Source organism: Netta rufina, assembly GCF_964035555.1.
Source record: "Netta rufina genome assembly, chromosome: 5".
NCBI classification, from domain to species: domain Eukaryota; kingdom Metazoa; phylum Chordata; class Aves; order Anseriformes; family Anatidae; genus Netta; species Netta rufina.
In genome coordinates this window covers 16409322-16431145 of record NC_140128.1, presented here as the reverse complement: position 1 = coordinate 16431145, position 21824 = coordinate 16409322, and the positions used below count along the sequence as shown (strand labels likewise).

The window sequence follows — 21824 nt, the reverse complement described above, 5'->3', positions numbered from 1 at the left end:
AAACACAGAAATTAAATAACATGTATTCTGTTCAAGTCAAGTCTTCATTCAAGTCCTCATTCTCCAGTAGCAGTCCCACTAAAATCAGATTTTAATCAACTTTTTTGTCCATTGTTCTGACAGTTTTATCCTGTTTACTCATGTGTATGCTGTTCATATACACATGAAAGACTGGCAGCTATTTTCACTGCAATAACATTTGGTTCCTGATGTAGTTTTCTTAAAAAAAATAAAAAAAGGTTGTATTCAGGATTGGTCTATTTCTGATAAGGGATGTTTGAAGCAGTTTGGCAAATGAGAACTGATCTAAGTCTTTCATCCTACTGTCAAACTGAACACCTATTTTGGTTCCTGAACTTTAAAATTGATTTAATAATTAATTGAAGAATGATGCCTTAAATCCACTCACGTTTCATTCCTGGTTGAAGCAAAACTTCCTAGTAATAACTATCATTTATCTTCTTGAGCTTATGAGGTATTTGTACATAAGGGCTTGATACTCTGGGAAAGATGAGTGCAAAGAGACACAAAATGACCCAGCAAGAGGAGGAGCTAAGAACAGACCCACTGTCTTTAACTTGAGGCTGGGCAACCTGCCCATGATGCCATAAGGCCACTTAAACAGAAGGCTACAGGTCCAGAGAAGTTTAACTGTCACTGTGTGGCAACCAGCTGTCTCCAGTTGTTAGCCAGGTGTATCTTGTATATGTTCACATCTTCTTTTGAACTTTTTCTCTTTCTCCCACCTACTTTCCATTCCATACACATTAATCCATCTCCATCTCTTTGTGACATTTGGCTGAAGCAATCCGATAAATTTAGACTCCTGTCAGCCTGTGTCTGTGATAGCAGGTTAAATCCATTTAATCCAGTAAAACTTCTATTCAGCAGCTTAGTCATTCTTGAGCAAAATGAAACATGGAGACCAAGTTCTTCCAAGAGGCAGGCCTCAGAGAAGACTCAAACAAGCAGAAAATTTTCTTGTTCATATTTTTACAATTTCTTTTTATTTCAGCCATCTCTGCTGGCAAGTCTGACTTGCTGTCATTGAGTTCAGCATGAGGCTAATAGGGCAGGAGCATCCACTGACTTCCGAAGAGTGGTAATAACAAATTATCACTCTTATTTTGCAATAGCAAGAGTCACTTTGCCTTCTTGGGAAGAGAAAAAGCACAACATTTTTCTAGCACAGAAAATAAAAATGTTTTGCTTGAAATATTGAGCTCTAAACTCTTAAACTTCTCTTTTCCAGAACATAACCAATTCATTTTATAGCCTATAGAGAACAGATACTTGGTGGGTTTAGTTCATAACTGAATGGCACAGCTAAGGTATAAACTGGCAGCCATCAAATTCACAGTTCTTGTATGTAAAGCAGTAACAGGCAGACAGTGTGAGCATGTGAGACACCTTCCCATGGTGACTGACTGGGGAGAAGTTTCTTTCCTGCTTTCGTGGCTTGCCACAGAAAGCCCTGAATCCATTTGCTCACTGCTGTGGTGTAAAATGTTGCAATGCTTTTCTCAGACTGTGTATGATGACTTTTGTGTCTCCTAATATTTCCATTAGATCAGTCCCATTCATTCATTCCTTTTTTTTTTTTTTTTTTTCTTTTTTTTTCCTGGCTGCTTGCTGGATAGGAAATGATTGTGGCAGTTCTGCTTTATTTTCTCCTTCTCATTGGCCTGCCAAGTCTCACACATTATCTAGTAATGATACAGTTGGTGTTCATCCTGAATAGAGCCAGCATTCACTGGCTTTTAAGACAGTGAAATAATCTTATGCCATCATGGAAGAGTAAGGTCAGCACAGTCATTCACTTTTTTCAGAGAAAATACAGGCATAAGTGTTAGACAGCGTTTTCTGTCTGTGTGGGTTCAAGAGAAAAGCCCAGTCATCCAGTTCTCCAGAAGGTGGCGTATCCTGAGACTTGGAGACTATTGAGATCAATGACGGCATCCAAATTTATTTCCTGTTAGCCCTTTGCCGAAATTATATTTCTGTCTCAGCAGTTCATATAACAAGTAGTATGTGTTTCTGGACTTTGAGATGCTTTTTTTCTTTAGATCTTTTACATTTCCTAGGGACACCTGTTCCTATATATGCCAATGGGGCCCAACACTATGGTAAACTAGAAAAGAGTACACAATACATGTATGTTACTCACAGACCAATGCAAGACTGGTAAAATGTTGGTAAATTGGTAAAATTCCTTAGCAGCTTTTCTTTGCTGAGCAAAAGAGGAAAAGTCCAAAAACCTCTCTATTTGGTTAGGTTACCCTTCAAAATAAAAGAGATGCAATGTTATTTTCTTCAGCTGCTTCTTTGTTGTCACAATCCTATTTAGATATACAGCATAGCTACAGCATTGAAAGTCTTGGGCCCAGCAAAGGTTATATGCCTATAAGAGTATACATAACCTGTGAAAGTGTTTCCTGATAACATCTACTTAATGTTACAAAACTACATCGTCAAAGCTCCAGGGGAGCATTAATAACACAATGCAGTGTTCTCTTAACATATGCTACAGCAACTTAGACATTTGAACTGGACATCAAGATGCCTAAGAAGTACTCCTGTTTGTCATTTGCTGGATTGTTTCTGGCTCTGTAAAAGAGGAACCTGAATTCTTCTTGAAAGAGAACTTGAATGCTTACGCTTTCTCAATGTATTACATTAGAAACAGGTGGAGTCTCTGATGAAATTTAGTTCCATGTAGTCATCTTTTTCTTGCATTACATGCAGTTTACATACATGTTACAACATTTGGTCTAGAGGGGGTAGCTCTCTCATCTGATGCATTTTATCAGTACAATCAGTACAGGTGGAATCAGACTCAATATGTTTAAATTACCAGATAACTTGAAATTTCAAGTTTGAGTATATTGTTATTCAACAGAATAAAGATAACCTTAGCTAGTGAGAAACAAGTGAACTGACAAATATAAAAGCTAGCTCCTTTTTTTTTTTTTTTTTTTTTTTTTTGGCTTTTGGAAGTCAGTGATTTTACCCCCACATTACAAGTAAGCAAACTGAGAGAAAGCAAGTAAGTTACCCAGCAATGTAACTGGAATTAAAACATTTTTTCCTAAGTCCCAATGTTGTGCTTCATCAACACAACTAGTGTTCTTTTGCTTGAATTTCAGAAAGCAACTATGATTTCATATACAAGGCTATTTCAGCTGAAGTAAGCATTTTTATTATTCATACAAAAAAAAAAAAAAAAAAAAAAAGGAAAAAAAAGTCCTTGTGCAAAAGTTCTTCTACTGATGCAGAAGTTTACAAGAGTACAGGGGACTGGAACATTTTCTGGAAAGCTGGCATCTTAAAAACAGGAAACTCCTCAGTTACTGACCGTTTAGTAATCTGAGCCTAGCTATGCAATCCTTACTGCAGTTGAACAACCCATGTGAGAAAATGCTCCTGCCTGTTACGTTATGAGCAAGAGCTAAGTGTTTTTCTAATTTATGAAGCATCCGACTTTATAACCCATTGTTTGCAGACCTGCAATGAGTTTATTAACAGTATCAGTCAGACACTTTACTGACTTTACTACTGATACTCAGTGTTCAGGTCATATCACTTTATCAGCACACTTCACAATCATATTGCTATTGGCTCACAGGAAATTCAGGTGTGAGAAGTGCAAGACAACTTATTAACAACTTTTTTTTTTTTTTTTTTTTTCACCAAGAAAACCCTACCACAATACAAATATAGCCACGGTTACAGCTATAGCAACATGTTCATGTCCTAATGTAAGGCTGTCTTTTGCTTTTCAGTTTACTGGATTGGTACCTTAAACTGATTGCTAAGCACCCAGTATCTCCCATCCTTTCAGAAAAAAAAAAATAGTTTTAAGACTCGGCAGAATTAGCAGTATTTTAGGAAACGGTATAGTAAGGTGTGCCTAAGAGACTTTCGCACTATTCAAGAAAGACAAATGGGATCTGTGCACAATGACTGGTAGCATATCATCTGTAAAAGTGTTTCCACTCTACATCAGCTACTTCTATTATTCCTAAGAGAGATCTCTGCTTTGTGTAAAGAACTTCCCTCTTTTATTTTTTGCTAGTACATGATGACATCTCCTCACTTCTCTTTTCTGAGTTCTTACTGGCTTCCTTTCCTTTTTATCTCAGTCTAAGCTTCCTGGTCTCAATGATCTGGTAATAATGGGTCACACAAGAACAGCTGTTTGCTTTGTCTAATATGTATGGTTTCTTTTGCTTCAAGAATGTAAGCAGTTTCATTGGAAAAAAATAAAAAAATAATAATAATAAAAAAATCATGCTACCTATCTAGGGTTTTCTATTTATAAAGATGGCTTATGCCCAATTTGCTGTTTGAATTGACTCTTGCTCAGAGTGAATGCTTTCTACTGTCAAGAAACTTATAGCACATAAATTGAGGTATGTCACTTTATCATTTGCAGTTCAAAGATTGATTTCATTCTGGATCTTTTCTTAAAATAGAATCACAGAATCACGGAATTTTTCTAGGTTGGAAGAGACCTCAAGGTCATCGAGTCCAATATTTCTTTAAAACAGAAGATTATTAGAACCCATTAACATCACAGCAAAGTCACTGGCTTCACAATCATTCCAGCACTTCTGGAAGACAATAGTGCTTCACTGCTTGAGGATTATTGCATGCAAACAGTAGTGCATTGCCCTCACATACCTAAATGTGTTTAGGATTTAATGTAATATTTGAATTCACATAAGACTGAGGCCACACTGCTAATACTTCTTTCCAATTCTTCCCTTATGCATGCAAATCCTTACTGCTTCCTATGAATTTTTAAGTTAAAATATCTGGGGAAAATAAAAAAGTATGAAAGATATATGAGACCTAAGGCATATAGTTATTCTTTCCATATGGGCAATAGCCACAACATTATGTACATACTAATGTTAATTGGAAACATTAGAAATTAAACATAACTTTTTCCTTAACCAATTGTAAAAAGATTCCAAACTAGGACTGTGCAAAGAACTGTAAGAAATTTAACTGAACATGGGATATAAAGAACCTGCATGCATCTTAAGAAAATTTCTTGCGCTTTGGTATTTTCAGTGTAAGTCAAGATTTCAAGATTGTTGAAACTAGCATACAGATGGGTAGAGCTATACGGAGTGCAGAAAATGGCAACATTTTGCCACCAAAAATTCCGGTAGAGGCTTCCTGCTAGCCTAGGCATTCTGGCTACAGGCTGTGTGATCACTGCCCTCCTAGTGTTGGAAGTGGAGGGAGCAATGGGTGTGACAGAGTTCTTTTCTGTGCGAGGAGGCTACACTGATTTAAGTACATTTAACTTTCCCACCGACTTGCATAGACTCCAGAAAAGATTTGATTAAGCTGACGGTTTTAATCATTGCATGCACTTATATAAAGTGATCGTTTCGAAAACTGACTTCTTGTTTGAATCATACTTAATGCAGATCCCAAACCAAGTCTTTCTGACAAGGAAAATCTTGGGCTTTTTCACTTGGTCTGTCCTAATGATTCCAGAGGTAAATTTCACAGTCTTCAGGAAGTGCAAAGGAAATGTGCATTTCATTAACTTTTTTTCAATAATGTGTAGTATGCTTTCCAGTGCTCCTAAAAGTAACATTGTTGCCATCCCTCTATTGAAAAAAAACGCATAGTTTGGTGTTTATGTTTTCATGGAGAGGGACACACTAGGATCAAACAATTGTACATCTCTGAAACTGCAGTAGCTTGTACACATAGCTGGATATTCTTCTTTCATCTTTCATGATAGCCTTTGAATTAAGCTCTGCTAAATCTTCAGGTTTCTTCCACGATCTGTTCCGTAGAGAACTCTTTCTTCCAAGTTTCTTTCTTTCCTTTTTCATATCCAGCATTTCTGATCTCTTCAAAACATAGCATTTGTAAGATCTTGTGCATACAACAAACAGAGAACAACGCTGTTAACAGAACTTACCCAAAATCCCACTGTGGAAGAAAGCAGGGTTTCAATCTAACATCACAAAGGGAGACAGCTTCTTTTTGCCAACCATTGATTCAGATAAGTAGCTTTCTTCAGTTTTTGTTCATGATTTAATTATAATTCAGCAGTTAATTGGGTTATAAATAGCTGGTCACAAACTCATCCAGTAATTTGTTAGGACAATGACTGTTCCAATGAACACAAGTATCAGTGCTTATGACTCTTGCATATTCTCCAGACCTTGGAAATGCAGATGATACCATATCTTATTTGGCTTTTTTTTTTTTTTTTTTTTTTTTTTTTAATGGCAAGTATTCAGAAGTATGGGTTTCTAACTGCAAAGCTATGTACTAAAATGACTCCTTTTTTTTTTTTTTTTTCTTTTTAATTGGAGAAATCTGAATCTAGTATGAGTCATTAAAACATCCGCTACGTTGGAAGTTTCAGTTCTCCAGTTTCAGTCTCCAGTGAGATCTTGGTCAAGTTCAGTGGACTGCTGTCCAATATTTTAACCAATATGCAATTACGATCTAAACTGTTTAAAGTGCTACTTTGCATTATTCTGTAAGGCACTTCTTTGCAAATTTGTACAAGAAACTTGTGTAAAAAAGTTATTTTATCTCTCTCTTTTTTTTTTTTTTTCATAATTTTCCCTGAAATTTAAGTGGGGATGTGAAAGAAACTGTGTATGATTTCATCTGCATTGTGAGGAATGTACTCGTCTTTGGGCAGTTTTCTCTCCTGCTTGGGTCATTTGTCCTCCGACATCTTACCTTGTGAGGCATATTCTAAGCATCTCTATTTTTTTTAGTGTGCAAAGATGACTAACATTATTTTTGTGTTAACTGGCTGGCTTTCAGAGCTTTCAAAAAGATTCTTGAGGTTCCTTTCACTGTTGTTTCCTTGTGAAGTGGCCTTGTTAAAGTCAATAGATGTTTTACTTCTTATTCAAAGCCTTTTTTTTCCTCTTTTCAGTTTTGATCATTGCTTGCTTTTCTGTAATGAACTTACTGTAAGACTGAACATAAAACATTGAGAATATTCAATAGAAATTTTGTTTACTTAAGCTTTTTTTTTTTTTTTTTTTAAGTTTATAAATTGTTTACCAGGAAATTGAAGTTTTTCAATGTCACATGAATAATAGTTTCAAATCACACCTGGTATTATTATTGAGTAACATGCTGCCAAATGACAAAATCTGTCATTTATTGGACTTGCTGATCTGTTGTCTGATTTTGTATGAATTTCTTGTCTAAATAACCACAAATGTTAAATCAGGCATCCTGTGACTTCTCAAAGCTTAGATAGAAGCTGACTGCAAAACTTGCAAGCACGCAATAAAACAACAATGTAATAGTTCTTTGCTCTTACAGTGTTCTTTATCAGTCAATCTTAAATTGCTTTATTAAGGAGGTTAGTTTCAAACTGAGGTAAAGAGAGATGAATTGGCTTACGTGTCTTATATCTGCAGGTAGATGACAGTGCAGGGAATAGATATAAGACACTTTGAGCTTCAGGTTGGGGATCTGTCTTCTGAGCAACACTGCATCTCACCTGCTTTTATCCCAAATGACTAAACAATTTGCTTTCAGTCAAACAATAAAGATCAGACTCCAACTATTATTCACCAGCTCTAGTTTCATACACATTTCTTCACCTGGATTGCATGGAATCAGTCCCAACTGATTTGCTTCACAGTCCTTGTTACTCAGCCTTTGGGGTTAGACTACTCATTGTACAGCCTGAAGCGTTCCTAGTATCGACAATGATGATTATGTTTTCATCATCTCAAGGGGGGCATATCTGATAACTGTCTAATTCCAGGACTATGATTTCACTGCCTGCAATTTTTCCATTGAGGTGCTGCACAGCTGTACTATGTTCCAGTGGAGTTTGAACACTTTTGGGTAAAACTATTACAAAAAGAATAATATTGATGTCAGCAGCAAGGAAGTTTATCGTAAGTGATGACACTGGATAGGCTCACTCAGGATGTTTACCAGAGCAACAGTTGCCAAGCAGATGAAGCATGTTTGGAAGATGCATTAGCAGACTTTTCCTTCCTGCAGCAGATGCAGAAGAATGAAACATATTTCTTGTACTTACTTGCATTTTGAGTGACTCTATGAATACTTGATTTATTAATAGTGCCACTCCCCCTCCATTTTTATAAAGATAAATTAGTAGCCAGGAAAAGTATCAGATTAATGTACAGATGATCTCTGCCTATCAGTAAACAAATACAGAAACAATGATTTTGTGCCTGGTAGGTACATTCATAAAGGCGAACAACTTAGAGGGAAGCCAAGAGATTGAGCTCTGTTCCACATCTCGTTTCCAGTGTGTACTTACTGAAGTAACACTGAAATATATAGAACACTTTTTATCATCTGGTAGAGAAGGGAGATCCTCCTACTGCCATTCATCCCACTTCAGCTACTGTCAATTTCCCTGCCACATCTCTCCTTATTATTTTTCATTTCATTTCAGAGATCCACCTAAGCCCATTTGGCTCACAGGGTTAGCATGGTTATGTTTTTTTTTTTTTTTTTTTTTTTTTTTTTTTTTTTTTTTTTTTTTTTTTTTATGTAGTTAACAATATACAGGGATGTGAGGAAGCTACCATCTTATTTGCCCTTTCAGCCAAAATTACTAGGTGCCCAAATATAACTGCATAGTAGAAACAGTTTTGGCACAACTTCAAAGAAAGGTCTGATTTTATACCTCTGCATCTATGGAGAGACATCTTCACTTTCTTGTCACCACACCCAGCTATTAAGAGCATGTTGTCTCTATTTTCAGCAGGCAGCCCTTGCAGCATGCAGGTAAATTCCTTTTAAAGTGTTTTCCTGGACTTTGTTGCCTTTAAAAAGCCAGCTGTGCAGAGAATTTTTTTTTAATATCAGCAATCTGTTAAAGATGCAGCTATGATTTTTTTCTCTTCAATGATCTTTTCGAGGTTCAGAACTTTTTCGTATACCAAACTGAAATGAAAATAAGAAAAAAAAAAAAAAAAAAAAAAACTACAGGGAATTTTTGGATGGCGTTCCTTAAATCATCTACTTGTATTGAAAACAGTAAACATTTAAATTATTTTTTCTGAAATTGCTTTAATTTTGTTTTAGTTTGTGCAAACTAATTAATAAGTTCAAAATGAGAGACAGTTTCAAACTGAAAAACAAATCTTTTGTTGTTGTTGTTGTTGTTAAATGTCCACAAAGGATACTTAGAAAACACAAGGTATGGTTTATTCATACTGAATCTAAAAAAGGAATTTCCTATAAATCATTTTAGGTTTCACAACTTGGCAATACCCCAAGGAAAGTATTTCATCTGACAACTCCCAAGAATCTGTAAATTACTTTCACCTTATGCCAGCCATTATTTGGAGAAGCTTTGCTTATTAGGTGGCTTATTTCCAAGTTTGTTTCTGTGCTTTCTGTAGAGAATGGTGGCTAGCAGAGCAAGCATATCACAGCTGGGAGAAATGAAAAACATTACCCAGCCATGCTACATGACATGCATGTTGCCTGACCATTTGCACTTTTTTTCTGAGATGGTAAAGCGCTGCAACCTCACAGACACGTTCACTTTACTCACATGGATCCTGCAGAATTTGACTTCTAAATTTTGATCAGTGTGTAGTCATGCCAGTTCAGAGTCATATTTTCCCAGTACAGCTTTCCTTTCCCCATCAAGCCCTGAGGGACTCAGGTATAGGTGTGTTTTAATGATGTCGACACGTGTATATTAGTGACTGGGGCTGGGACTAATGAATCATTTTACATAACCTACCAAACAGCTATCCAGTGGTTTTCAGCAGTACTGACCTGGGCTTTAGTCCAATTTTTGACAAAAAGGTGGAAGCCTCTGTATGCTATTAGAGTTGACTGGGCTGTGAATTGCTTTAGCGAATGGTTTTGCTAACAGACTCTAAGGATACGGTGGAATACTCAGCAAATAACCATTCCATCCAGGCCAGTTTGTATCTTAGTGTATTAGGTAATCCTGAACACTATTTTTGTACATTCAAGTTGTCACAGTGGCCCACATGGCAGTAGTTGTGCTATCTTAGTATTTCTGCAGATAAACCGTCTTTGCTTCTAAAATGTTTCAAAACTACTGCAACATTAGTTTTTGCATACAGTATTCTGATTTAGCCATGAAGTAGTTTTCCTGAGAAACGTTTTAAAAAAGCAAACTTCAGCTGGAGATAAATCTGAACTGAAAACTGAGATCTGAATTGTCCAAACCTCCACAAATGTTAGGACTCATATCGTCCAATTTGTAGATTTATTTGGAGAGGAACAGAAATTACCAGGAGCCCTTTTTAAAAGTATTTTAATCTGTTTCTGAAATGCCACTTTCCTCTAATTCATTACCAGCATTAAAACAGGTGTTAATATTAAAAATGTAATTCTCAGCGCTAAGCTAGTTTTTTGTTCCTTTTTAGAAGTAAGTGTCAGTACAAGATTAAACAATCCATAAGGAAGCATTGACCCATCTATATGTTTCTGGAGTTTGAAATCTGTTTAATAAATTTAGAACAAAGCTCTTACAACAAACTAAGAGTAAAACCTATATAAGCAAACAGAGAAAAAAGCTATCTGCACCTTCAAAACCCTTGTTCTGTCCTGTTTTCAGCCTCAGTTTCTCACATCCTGGTGGCCTATCAAACATCTTGAACCACAAACTAAAAAGAAAAATCCCCATAAGAACAGTGCATTAACATTTCCTGGTTGCCATGCACAAATAAAATACACACTGTGGTTTTACCAAGAAATCTGTTAACAAACTTTTTTTTTTTTTTTTTTTTTAAACATAAGACAGCATCCACCTTGAGAATTAAACCATTAAACCACTAGCTATTCTTCTGAAAGCAATGTAAAGCAGAGAGCAGTGCAAGAACCATCCACACATCAGATCAAAAATCTTTATGGAAAAGTGACTCCAATGGGAAGAGTTGACATGAGTCAGCATTACTCATTGTGAGTAAAGGTTACAGAACCAGGGTGGAATTGGAAGCTGCACCTGGCTTCTTACTGTGACAGCTTCTAACAAGTCTTTGGTGTTAATAAACATGTGTAACTCATGATTTCATGAAGGGACAATGCTTTTCAGTCTTAGCCAGTTCTGTCACATCAGTGGGCCTTAGCTATCAAACTGTGCAACTGGGTCTAGTGATTGTAGCTAAAAGCATTATTTGAGCCTGGTTTAGATAAAGGAATGTCAATAGAATTGAAAAGTTTACTGAAGAAGAACTTGCAGTTGCTTTCTGATTATCTATGAATGACAAAAAAAAAAAAAAAATGGAGAGAAAGGCAAAAGAGCTGGAGAGAAAGGCAGAGCATCAGAAATCCCAGGAAAGTCAGGGAGAAATTACCTGTATGATAAGGTTTTCCATGCTTATAAAATTGAGTGCAGGCTTAGGGGCATTCCACAGTTTGGGGTTGAGTCAGCCAAGTCTCATGGTCTGGATAAGATTAATGATCATGACAATTCAGGCATGTTTAGTCTTTTTTCCTTTTTTAAGAGCTATTATTAAACAATATTGTCTTTCAGCTGCAGCAAATCATGAGGATGTCAGGGACAGATCATGGCCTGTCTGCTCTCCAAGCCTGCCAGCTATAAGAGGGGGCAGGAAGGAAGCTCTGGGTACTGGTTGTGATAATGCTGTGAGTCCACTCTGAATCAGCTCCTTTGAAACTTCAGACAGGGTGAAGGGATCTGTAGCAGCCTGGTACACACAATGTGTTTTGCATTAGATGTTGAAACAGGAAAAATAGAAAGAAAAACATTTTTTTTTTTCCATAGCTGCATTAAGGCCAAATAGGTAGCAGTAGCATAAAAGTAATGGATTTGAACGTTTTCAATCTATATGGAAAAGTGGGACATGTTTTGATTTTGCATTTGGTAATCATGTTTCTTCCCAAACTCAAAATTAGACCATAAGCCTCAGCAGGGGAGAAAGAATTTAAGGTGTTAATTTAATTTAGGCCCTGTGTTTTATTTTTAATAAATTTTGTATCAATGTAACGAGAAATATTTTCTAAGGGTCCAAGCTGACTGGAAATTAAAATACAGGAGGATCATGTCAGAACTCTGGAGTATGGTTTTTGGGTTCCCAGACTGACTGTATAGCTCTGGTCAGTGTTCTCTGCATCTGTATTTTGCCATTTGTAAAATGTGGTCATTACTGCCTTCATAGAGGAAATGCTGGATTTATGCAATTTGTTGAGACTGTGAAACATTGTGTGAGTTTTAGGTACTACTGTAGTCCTTTTCTCACACTGACTGTTTCACAAACAGAAGTGCCTATACTGCAAAAGTGTTATAAACACTTGTAATAGCAGGTTTGGAGATATAGTCAAAATACAAACAATCAAAGCGCTCTCTCCACACTACTTTAGGGCAAAGTGCCAGTTAATTGGATGGCCTCGAAACCAGTTTTGCAAATCGGATTGCCACATGTCTCCCCGGTGTTTCCGGGCCAGCCACGTGACCTCATGTGCTGCATGTGTATGGCTTCCTGGGAGCTTGGTCCTTCTGCATGTTTGTGCAGTGCAGATGGTCAGCGCACGTGCAATGCATCTGGTGCTTCCCAGAAGTGTCCCAGTGTACAGGATGTACACTGTTGGGCTAGACTCAGCATTTCCATGGAAAACATACATGTGCATAGCTGTAGCCTCCAAGTAGTTCCATTAACTTATTTTTGTAAGTAATCCTATTTATTCTTAGCAGTTGAAGTTTAAGGAATCAGCTGCCTAAAAAATGGGATTCCCACCATGACTGGATCTCTGGGTGGTAACAGGACATATATTCTAATGTTTTAAAGTCCTAAATAGGCTGAGGTTTGATGACAGCTGAATCTAATTCCCTTTAAACAAAAGTGAATTTCACTTCATATTTCAGTGAAACTGGGATGAGTTGCAAGACTCAAATGCAACCCAAAGCAAGCATATGTGGTAATCTGCTTTCATAGTGAAAGTTCTTCAGAAACGAGCCCAACGTTATTGGAAGAAAGATTGATGTTCCAAAAAAAACTTGTTCCAAAATCACTGAACTTGTTACTTTTAATTAATTTAATAAGTCTTCATGATGTGACCCCTGAATGTAACATTGTCTTAGGCTTCACAGAGTATGCTTATTTATTAGGAAACATAGGCCTGCCTTGTTCTACAGGGGCAAGAGCAACATGAAGGGAAAAGTAAAGAGAAGACCTTTCCTTGCCTGGGTCATTTATGCTGAATACAGCTGCTGAGTGGACAGCTTCCAAAATAATGTAAGGCTTTGAATCACGAACATTCAGAGCCAAAGTAGAAGTCACTCGTGGCAGCTGTGAGAGCAGCTCCATTGCATAGCAGTTATGGGCCACATACTCCTTCACGTAGTTAGTTCTTATGTTGTTGTAAGAAGATGTCTGTTGGGATCTACAATGGGAATGTTTGTTGACATTCTGTCTGTTGATCTACAATGTGAACGTCTGTTTGTGACTTACAGGTATACATATTGATGGCTTTAGAGCATGTTGTGCTGCTCAGTGAAGGTGCATCTGCAGAAGGTCTCTAGTCCATCAGCTATCCTCAGGTCCAGTGCTGTGTGTGTCCGAGTCCAGTAATTGCAGAAACATTGTCACTCCTTCTTAATTTATCTGTGGGAACTTGCTGATGCTATCACTCTATGTTAATTCACTGGCTTCTCTTCTGACTGTGAAATTCAGACTTGTTGCAAGATATGAAGTTCTCTGGAGGAAAAAATACATATTTGTTAGCCTCCTCTGCCTTCTGTACTGGCCCCTCATTGTTGCCTTCAAAGCCTTCTATGACAAGGCTGTCATCCGTGAAATTTTAATAAAACTACTTTTATATGTAGAGAAGACTCCAAGGAGACCTTATACTGGTCTTCCAGTACCTAAAGTGGGTCTACAAGAAAGCTGGAGAGGGTCTCTTTATCGGGGTGTGTAGTGATAGGATAAGGAATATTGATTTTAAGAGGATAGATTTAGCTTAGATATAATGAATAAATTAATTACTGAGAGTGTGGTGAGGCACTGGCACAGGTTGTCCAGAGAAGCTGTGGATTCCCCATCCTTGGAGGTGCTCAAGGCCAGGTTGGATGGGACTTTTAGCAACCAGGTCTAATGGAAGGTGTCTCTGCCCATGGCAGGGCGGGGTGGAACTAGATGATCTTTAAGGTTCCTTGCAACCCAAACCATTCTACGATTTTATGGTTCTATTTCTCCCTGGAAGAAAATAGCTGTGTCAAAATAAAGACATTTTGAGAAAATATGTTAGTCTTGCATAAATTGTATAAAATTAAAAATTGTGTCCTCTTGGTATTTTGGGATAACATGATTAAAAAACAAACAAACAAACAAACAAAAAAACTATTAAGAACTGTAATCAACAAGATGTTAAGCAACTATGCAATGTATATCAATTTTGTTCACATGAAATTTTTTTGTCAGCTTAAATAATTGCATGGGAATGAAGTAGGACTGACTAGTATTGTTGACACTGAAATGTGGAAATACATTTTTGTGGAAATACCGTCCGACTAATGATAAGGATTAATTCTATTGTAACAGTAAAGGCCCTTAAGATTTGATGCACAGCTTTTTAGTTCCTTTGGATGAGTAGTCAGCAATACTATTGGACTCCTACTTGTCTTGTGAATAATGGTCTTCTCTTCTGATATGCTGTGCAGTCTGGATCTAATCTGCTGTTTCATCTCCTTGATTGCTTCCTGTTACCTGTGGAAAGGAACATTCCTTGCAGTTTACAACTGTGGTGAATATACAGGAGCACTGAGTAGATACACCGTAGATAGAATAACCTCAGTTTGCCAGTGAACAAAAGCAATTGAAGGAAGAGTGCACACCTTGATTATTATCATTTGCTTTCACATCTTTTCTATAGAAGAAAATAGACCATCAAGCAAAAATGATGTTAGGAAAGTTGCTTGTTATTCACATAGAATGTGTCAATGCAAATTTGCATGAATTGCATTTTGGGTGTTTTAGGAAAGTAGTTATTATATGGCATCTTTTATTTGAAATAGAAGAGACAGACACCTCCTTTAAATATTTGAAGACTGGTCTATTTTCCCTTTCTTGCACGTGGAGTTCCCATTAAGATTAAGATAAAAATGAGTCATGCTCCTCTCTTCACTACAAATAACAGGCTGCTCCTATCAAGCATGCTTTGCAGTTGTTCTAGTCAGGAGTTGCTACCACGCTTTTCTCTTGAGGGAAAGGTGGGGCAGGAGTAAAGTTCACATTGCTTTGAAGCATCCTGTTCTTTCCCCAGTTTCTATCCCACATTATTATTATTAACTCTTTCTTAGCTGTTCCTTTTTTTTTTTAAAAAAAAAAAAAAAGACAATAAACAGATGTTTATATCGTCTCTCATTTTACTCAGGCAGACTTTGCTCAGATTATACAGTCATTCCCACTTTACTTGTTGCACTGTGTAGGTGGCATCTTTCCAACATAGAGATGAACGGATTGCGATCACCTCATAGCCTCTAGACCTTATGCCTTTCATTCAGTGCCTGTAGTGAATTGAATGAAATGCTCCCCTCCCACATGCTTTGCATGTACAGCAGCTTGCTCAGGGTTCCCAGGGTGAAGGCCAGGAAACAAATTGTAAAATGTAACTATGGCACCTACATTTTATTTTATTTTATTTTATTTTATTTTATTTTATTTTATTTTATTTTATTTTATTTTATTTTATTTTATTTTATTTTATTTTATTTTATTTTATATTTTATTTTATTTTATTTTATTTTATTTTATTTTATTTTATTTTATTTTATTTTATCCATTATATTTATCCTCATAATGTTCAGCATTATACACTTGCTTCCATGTGCAAACTTGTAAAGTATTATTTAATTAAAATCCATCCAAGACATCTTTTATTATTAAAGATGCTGCGGTACATATTGAAATTGTGACAGGTTGATAGTAATATGTTTGTATATGTATGATAGTAATATGTTTGCATGCAAGAGTGAGTTCCAAGTGCATCAAAAGAAAGCCTTTCAAAATGGAGGGAAATACTGTCAAAACTGAAGATCAGGGAGCAAAAAGTTCATCCAGATGATGAGTACTCAAAGGTTCTCTATATGCTGACTGAATAGAAAGAGTTTGAAATTTGTCTTTCAGGGGGTATTTGATAGCATGATGTTCTAGTTTAGAATATGTGTGCAGCTCACCTAGGTTTCATATCAGGCAGATCCAGTAGTACCAAACCAGTGCAAGCTTTTCTCTTTTGTCTAGCTAATAATAAGGACTAGCTTTAACCAGTTCTGAAATTGTGGATTGACATATTAATTTGAAAGTATTTGTTGTGAAAGGATCACAATGGATGATCCTGGATTAAGGATGTTTGTGATCATAAAGGCTCTGACTATACCACCATTTCATCTTTAAATAATTCTGTATTGAACAAAATATTATAAAATTCTTTTTAATATAAGTAAATTTTGCAGTAATGTGGCTTCAAAGACTTTCACAACATATTTGTATCTTCTGCACAATTATAGTTGATTATAAGGTAAAAGTTTAAGCTACCTCAAAAAACATGTAATCCTTTTTTTCTTGCCTTTTTTGTTTTGGTTTGGTTTTGTCTTGTTTTGTTTTGGTCATGTGTCTGAGCCCAAAGAGGGAAATATGGAGAAGGTGATTAATGTGCTAGCTCTCTTTCTGAATGAATTACTAGCTGCTGCTTGTTACTGGTTTGCACTGAAAGCACTATACATGTACTTGAAAATAAATCATTTTCAGGTCTTCAGTGAAGCAGCAACTTCAACAATTAGTAATTTATTTATTTTTTTCTTTCAATAACAGAATTCAATGTAAGTTGCAGATATAGAGGAGTTTTTCATGTGGAGAAAAATGGTCGCTACAGTCTCACACGAACTGAAGCAGCTGACCTTTGCAGAGCTCTCAATAGTACCTTGTCAACACTAGAACAGTTGGAAAAAGCTCATGAACTTGGATTTGAAACTTGCAGGTAAAGAAACTATGAAAAATAATGTATCGTGTCTGTTTGTTTATCCGTCCATCCATCCATTTATCCATCCATCTATCCAGTGTAATAACTACAGTTAATTTCATTCTAGTTGCTAATTACATGTCCATATCAGTCCTGAAGTAAGTTATATTATGTAACAAGCAAAACATCTTTGTGAATGTGTGTGCTTGCCCTGGGTCCTGTAATAAGTCCTTGACTGCATATTGTTTTTGCCATCTTGAAGAAATCATAACTTTCTACAGATAAAATCTAAAGATAACTAAAGATTGAGATTATAATAAATTAATAAGGATGGTGTTCAGATCATACTGTACCACTGACTAGTACATGCAATATATTTATGATTTTTAATGACCTGATGTAGGGTCAAAAACTGCAGATCGTATATGCGGTATAGGAAACTCTGTCTTGTCAAGCAACACTAAAAAACATCAAATCAGTAGTGTGGGGAGTGAACTGCTGACTTGCAGTGAAAAACTGGTGATGGTGTTAGTGGTGCATTCTTGTAATTTGTGTATAGATAAGTTTTGGTAGAGAGACAAAAACTACCCCCCAAACCACCCCACATACACACACACAAACCGATGTCAAGTGATTTAAATACCCTCTCTAATTAATGATTTGTAGGGAAACAAATGTGGATAATATGGACTCCTCAGTTTAGCAAAATATACACCTAGAGATTGGAAGTTGATCATAGATAATTTTTGACTCAAAAAATGAAGTGAACACTAGTATAACAACACTAGTACTAGTCAAAGATAATAATTTTTGGCTGAAACAACTTGTAAAGGTTGTAATTGATTCTTTGTCTAACATAAACACCATCAAGATTCAATATTTTTTCCTAGGGATGCCATCTAGTTCAATCTAGTAACCAAGTCAGGACAGTCCTGAGGTCTGTAAATAGGTCAGAGTAGAAGACCAAGTGATTTTGCTGTACAAAATATGTAATACATTACTATGCAAGTCATCCTAAACAAATGCAGAAGAAAGACTGAATTCAGGAGTTGTAAATTTGAAGTGGGTTTTAACTTACATCCTTGAATTTGTCCCTGAGAAGTAGCTGTAGTGTCAATACTGGTTGCTATTGTTTCATGTGAACTATTTCACTTCAGTTTAGTCAGTAGTGTTTTACTTTTTTAATTCCTGATGCATGAATGTTCCTTCCTTTTGATTTACAAATTCATAAGATTTAAATAAAGCTCCTTCAAATTAGTACTATCCATATCAATTAATTTGTTTGACTATCACAAAGAGATATACTTGCAGGTCTTTGAAAATATAAGAATAAATGTCATGCATTGCCATTAATAATGGTATATGGCACATTTATTTTCACTAGGGTTATGTCCTGCACTATGGAGAAAGATGTGGACTGTAGTACCAGGGAACAATGGATGGAAAAATCCTGAGGATGAATATGTTTAAAGAGTCTTCCACCATAAGTGGGAATGTAGTTTAAAACACTGCCAAATACAGACTAGAGACAGTTGTTTACTGTGAGGGAAAAGTCCTGGATAATGTGGTAGGCAAGTTCATTCTTCAACATTGTCACACGTACTCAGTACTTTGAAATGTCCATCACTACCCCACGTGTAGAGACAAAACATCAAATCCCAACTAAAGCCTATTGTTAGGGATCTCTAGTGCTGGCATTGTAAATATTCTGCAAAGTAGAAAGCCTTTCCTGAAGTTAAAATGTGAACTTAATTGAAGAAAGGAGTAAAATGTAAAAAATGCAGCAGGGAGCTGTAGTTTTTCATTAATGATTGAATTTCTCTCTACTTCACAGCTTAGCAGAGGACAGATTTGGACATGTAAGGCATGTAGGTTCTTCCCTCCCTCCCTTCCAGCCAGCCAGCCCACCCTCTTACTTTCATTTGCTGATCCTGTTTTAGAAGTCCTTGTCATTATGACTAGACTCTTATCAAGCTTGAGTTGGAGAGAAAAAATAAACTGCACATAATAGCCAAAATACGTGTGGAATGGTGAGTGAGTAAGGTGAATCAACAGACCGTAAGAGAAGAAGGTGATTAATAGATTATACAGTGTCAACATCACAAGCTCAGTTGGAAGTGTAAGTGAAGTAGTTTATAATTCAACCTACTATAGAATTTTAGAACTGCAAGCATCTGCACATTAGGCATGCAACTGGAATGGTGCTCCCAACTTCAAAAGGACTGCCAAGCTATGAAATATATTTCTTCCGATAATTGTATGTCTTAATAAGTAAAACAAAAAGCAAACCAAATCCCAGTTTTGTTACTCTATCACCCCTCCCAGCTAAATACATTGGAATTAAACAGGTGTTGCAGGATTGCAAAATAGTACTAATGCATTGTGCTTTATGAAGCTCTGTTAACCACAGTCTTTGCTGAAATGTGTGAGCTCTGTACACAGTAGCCACATTGTTCCACTGAAAGAAACAGTAAGAATATGTGGATGAATGACTTGTATCTGAATATTTTCCTAAGGTATCTGCTTTATAGAAAGAAGAGTGTGTCATTCTCTAAATTTAATCAGATTCTATAAAATTGAGCCCCAAATATTTATGTGTGAAATGGCACTGATCAGTATGTTATGCTCAAATTAATCAAAATGTGACTCCGTGAAGGAAAACAAACAACCAACAACAACAACAACAACAAACAGCCAGTCTTTAGTGTCAGGTGATACACCCTCCCAACAAATAAAAAGTTCACTTAACTTTCCAGTCCCTCACTTTCAATGCCTTGCTCTGGAACCAATCATCCTAGCTAATGAGATCCTTAATTAAAAGCAGATGAAAATGTCTTATTGGTAACTTCTTCATATTACAGATATCTTGAGCATTTATGTTGTCTGCTATAGCATATAATGTGGTGTGTTTTCCTCTGTACTTCCCAGGTACGGTTTTGTAGTGGGGTATATTGTTATCCCACGAATCAATCCCTATCATCTTTGTGCAGCAAATCATACTGGAATTTATAAACTTTCAGCAAATACAACAGGCCGTTATGATGCGTATTGTTACAATGCAACAGGTATGTATATGTTTTATGATGTATTTTAGATATATATCAAATTACAATAATATATGTAACTCCTAAGGTACTCAGAAGAGGTCTTTTATATTAAATATCATCTGATCTTCAGCTGAGAAGAAATACATTTTGCCAGCCTCCAGAAGTGCATCTATAATACCAGCAATGAATTTGACCCATTTGGTCATTAGTGTTTCTCCAACTAAACAATTTGCTGCCTTGGGGACTAACTTAATAGCTTCACAACAGCTCATTACAACTATTTAGTGCAGTGAAACTCCCAACGGTGAATCTAAAAGATCCCAAAATCTACTAAAGGATTTAATAAGAGTGTACAGCAGGCTACAGTGACAAGGTATAGGGCTTGGTCAGACAAGCATGCTGACCAACGCCTTTTGTAGTACTTTCTGTCTGGCTCCTCCTTTGTTCCTCCCATGTCCCCTTAATCCTTACAATTTCTACAAATTCTGAAAAGCTAGGAGCTGGTGAGGATCATGGTTCTCATTTTCAGTGTATGCAATGGCTCTGGCAAATGATGTTCAGACATTAGGCAGTTAGGTGGTGATGCAGCCAAGAAGCAGACTGAAGATTCTGAACTTTGTAACAGTTGGAAATATTTGATCATATTATTAGGAAAATGTAGATAATCTTGTGGCAGATGCTGAAAACAGTATTTCAAGATAAAATCTGGATTAACTTCAAGTGTCTTGAATTTCAGTAAACATTTCCAATGTAAACAGACAGATCATACAGAGCTCAACGCAAAACTCAGTGATGATCTAAATGACAGCGACATTCTTAGATTTTGTCCTTGGTGGTCATATCATTAAAAGCCATCTCTGCATTGGCATAGTGTTAGGTGAATCACCAGCCTGTGCCATCCAGGGTGGCTCTTTAGTGTCCATCCCTCTGGAGCTTTATAAACACTTCCAAGTATTATCCCCTTCTGGCACTACAAGCAGGAGGTCACACAGTGGCCCCAAGCCTGGCACAGAAGACCACCAGGGTGAACAGAGCTCACCAGACTAGGGCACACTCTGCCTGTGCAGAACCCCCATAGAAGGGATGCAGTCCTTCTAGCTATACAGGGTTAGAGCTGCCATGACGTTAGGGCTGTGTGTATTGAAATGGCAGAGTAAGGCTATTTTCATGGACATTGATTGCAACTATTTTCTAGAACGGGTATGGAAAAAGGGAATGTCATGGTTAGCTGAGAAAGCAATCTGTAGTGCCCCAGCTGGGAAAGATCAGAAGGAACATAGGTAGATCAGTGAATGAACTTCAATTTGGAAGTTGTTTTTAAATGTCCAGATTTCAAGATATCTTTCTGTGATTATGTATAGTTGTGGAAATTTTCCGGGAAGTTTTCTGGACTGCCAGATGAGGAATCAAACCAAATGTCATTATCTTCAACTCTAGCTAAAAACATAATGCTTAGAAAAGGACAAAGTGATTTTTAGGAGTATTGGAGAAGTTTTCTAGATAATTCATTTTGATACATCTTTGAATCTAAATTATGTTGGTATACACTATACTTTTTCCCAATTTTCTTAAATTAATATTTTCTCTTTTTCCTTCTTTTTCAGAAACAAGGGACAAAGCATGTGAGCCAATTGAAAGAATAGACACTTCTTTTCTCAGTAATCAGAGTGAAATAGGTACTGTATTGATTAGAAAGACTTGCAATTTGTTTTATTTTCAGGATGATTAATTTAATACTAATGATTAAAATATTAATTATATTAATGATATTAATTATTAAAAGCATTAATATTACTTAACTTTAAATTTGTATTAATT

The 21824-nt window shown here is 36.4% G+C and overlaps 1 protein-coding gene across 1 annotated transcript in view; it reads left to right on the top strand.

Moving 5' to 3' along the window:
- Positions 1 to 21824, top strand: part of CD44 (CD44 molecule (IN blood group)) — a 62839-nt gene that overhangs the window by 6865 nt on the left and 34150 nt on the right. Inside the window, exons 2-4 of the mRNA XM_084288422.1 lie at positions 16812 to 16977; positions 19888 to 20024; positions 21611 to 21682. Of these exons, the coding sequence (XP_084144548.1) occupies positions 16812 to 16977; positions 19888 to 20024; positions 21611 to 21682 (375 nt within the window). The remainder of the gene's footprint in view (positions 1 to 16811; positions 16978 to 19887; positions 20025 to 21610; positions 21683 to 21824) is intronic.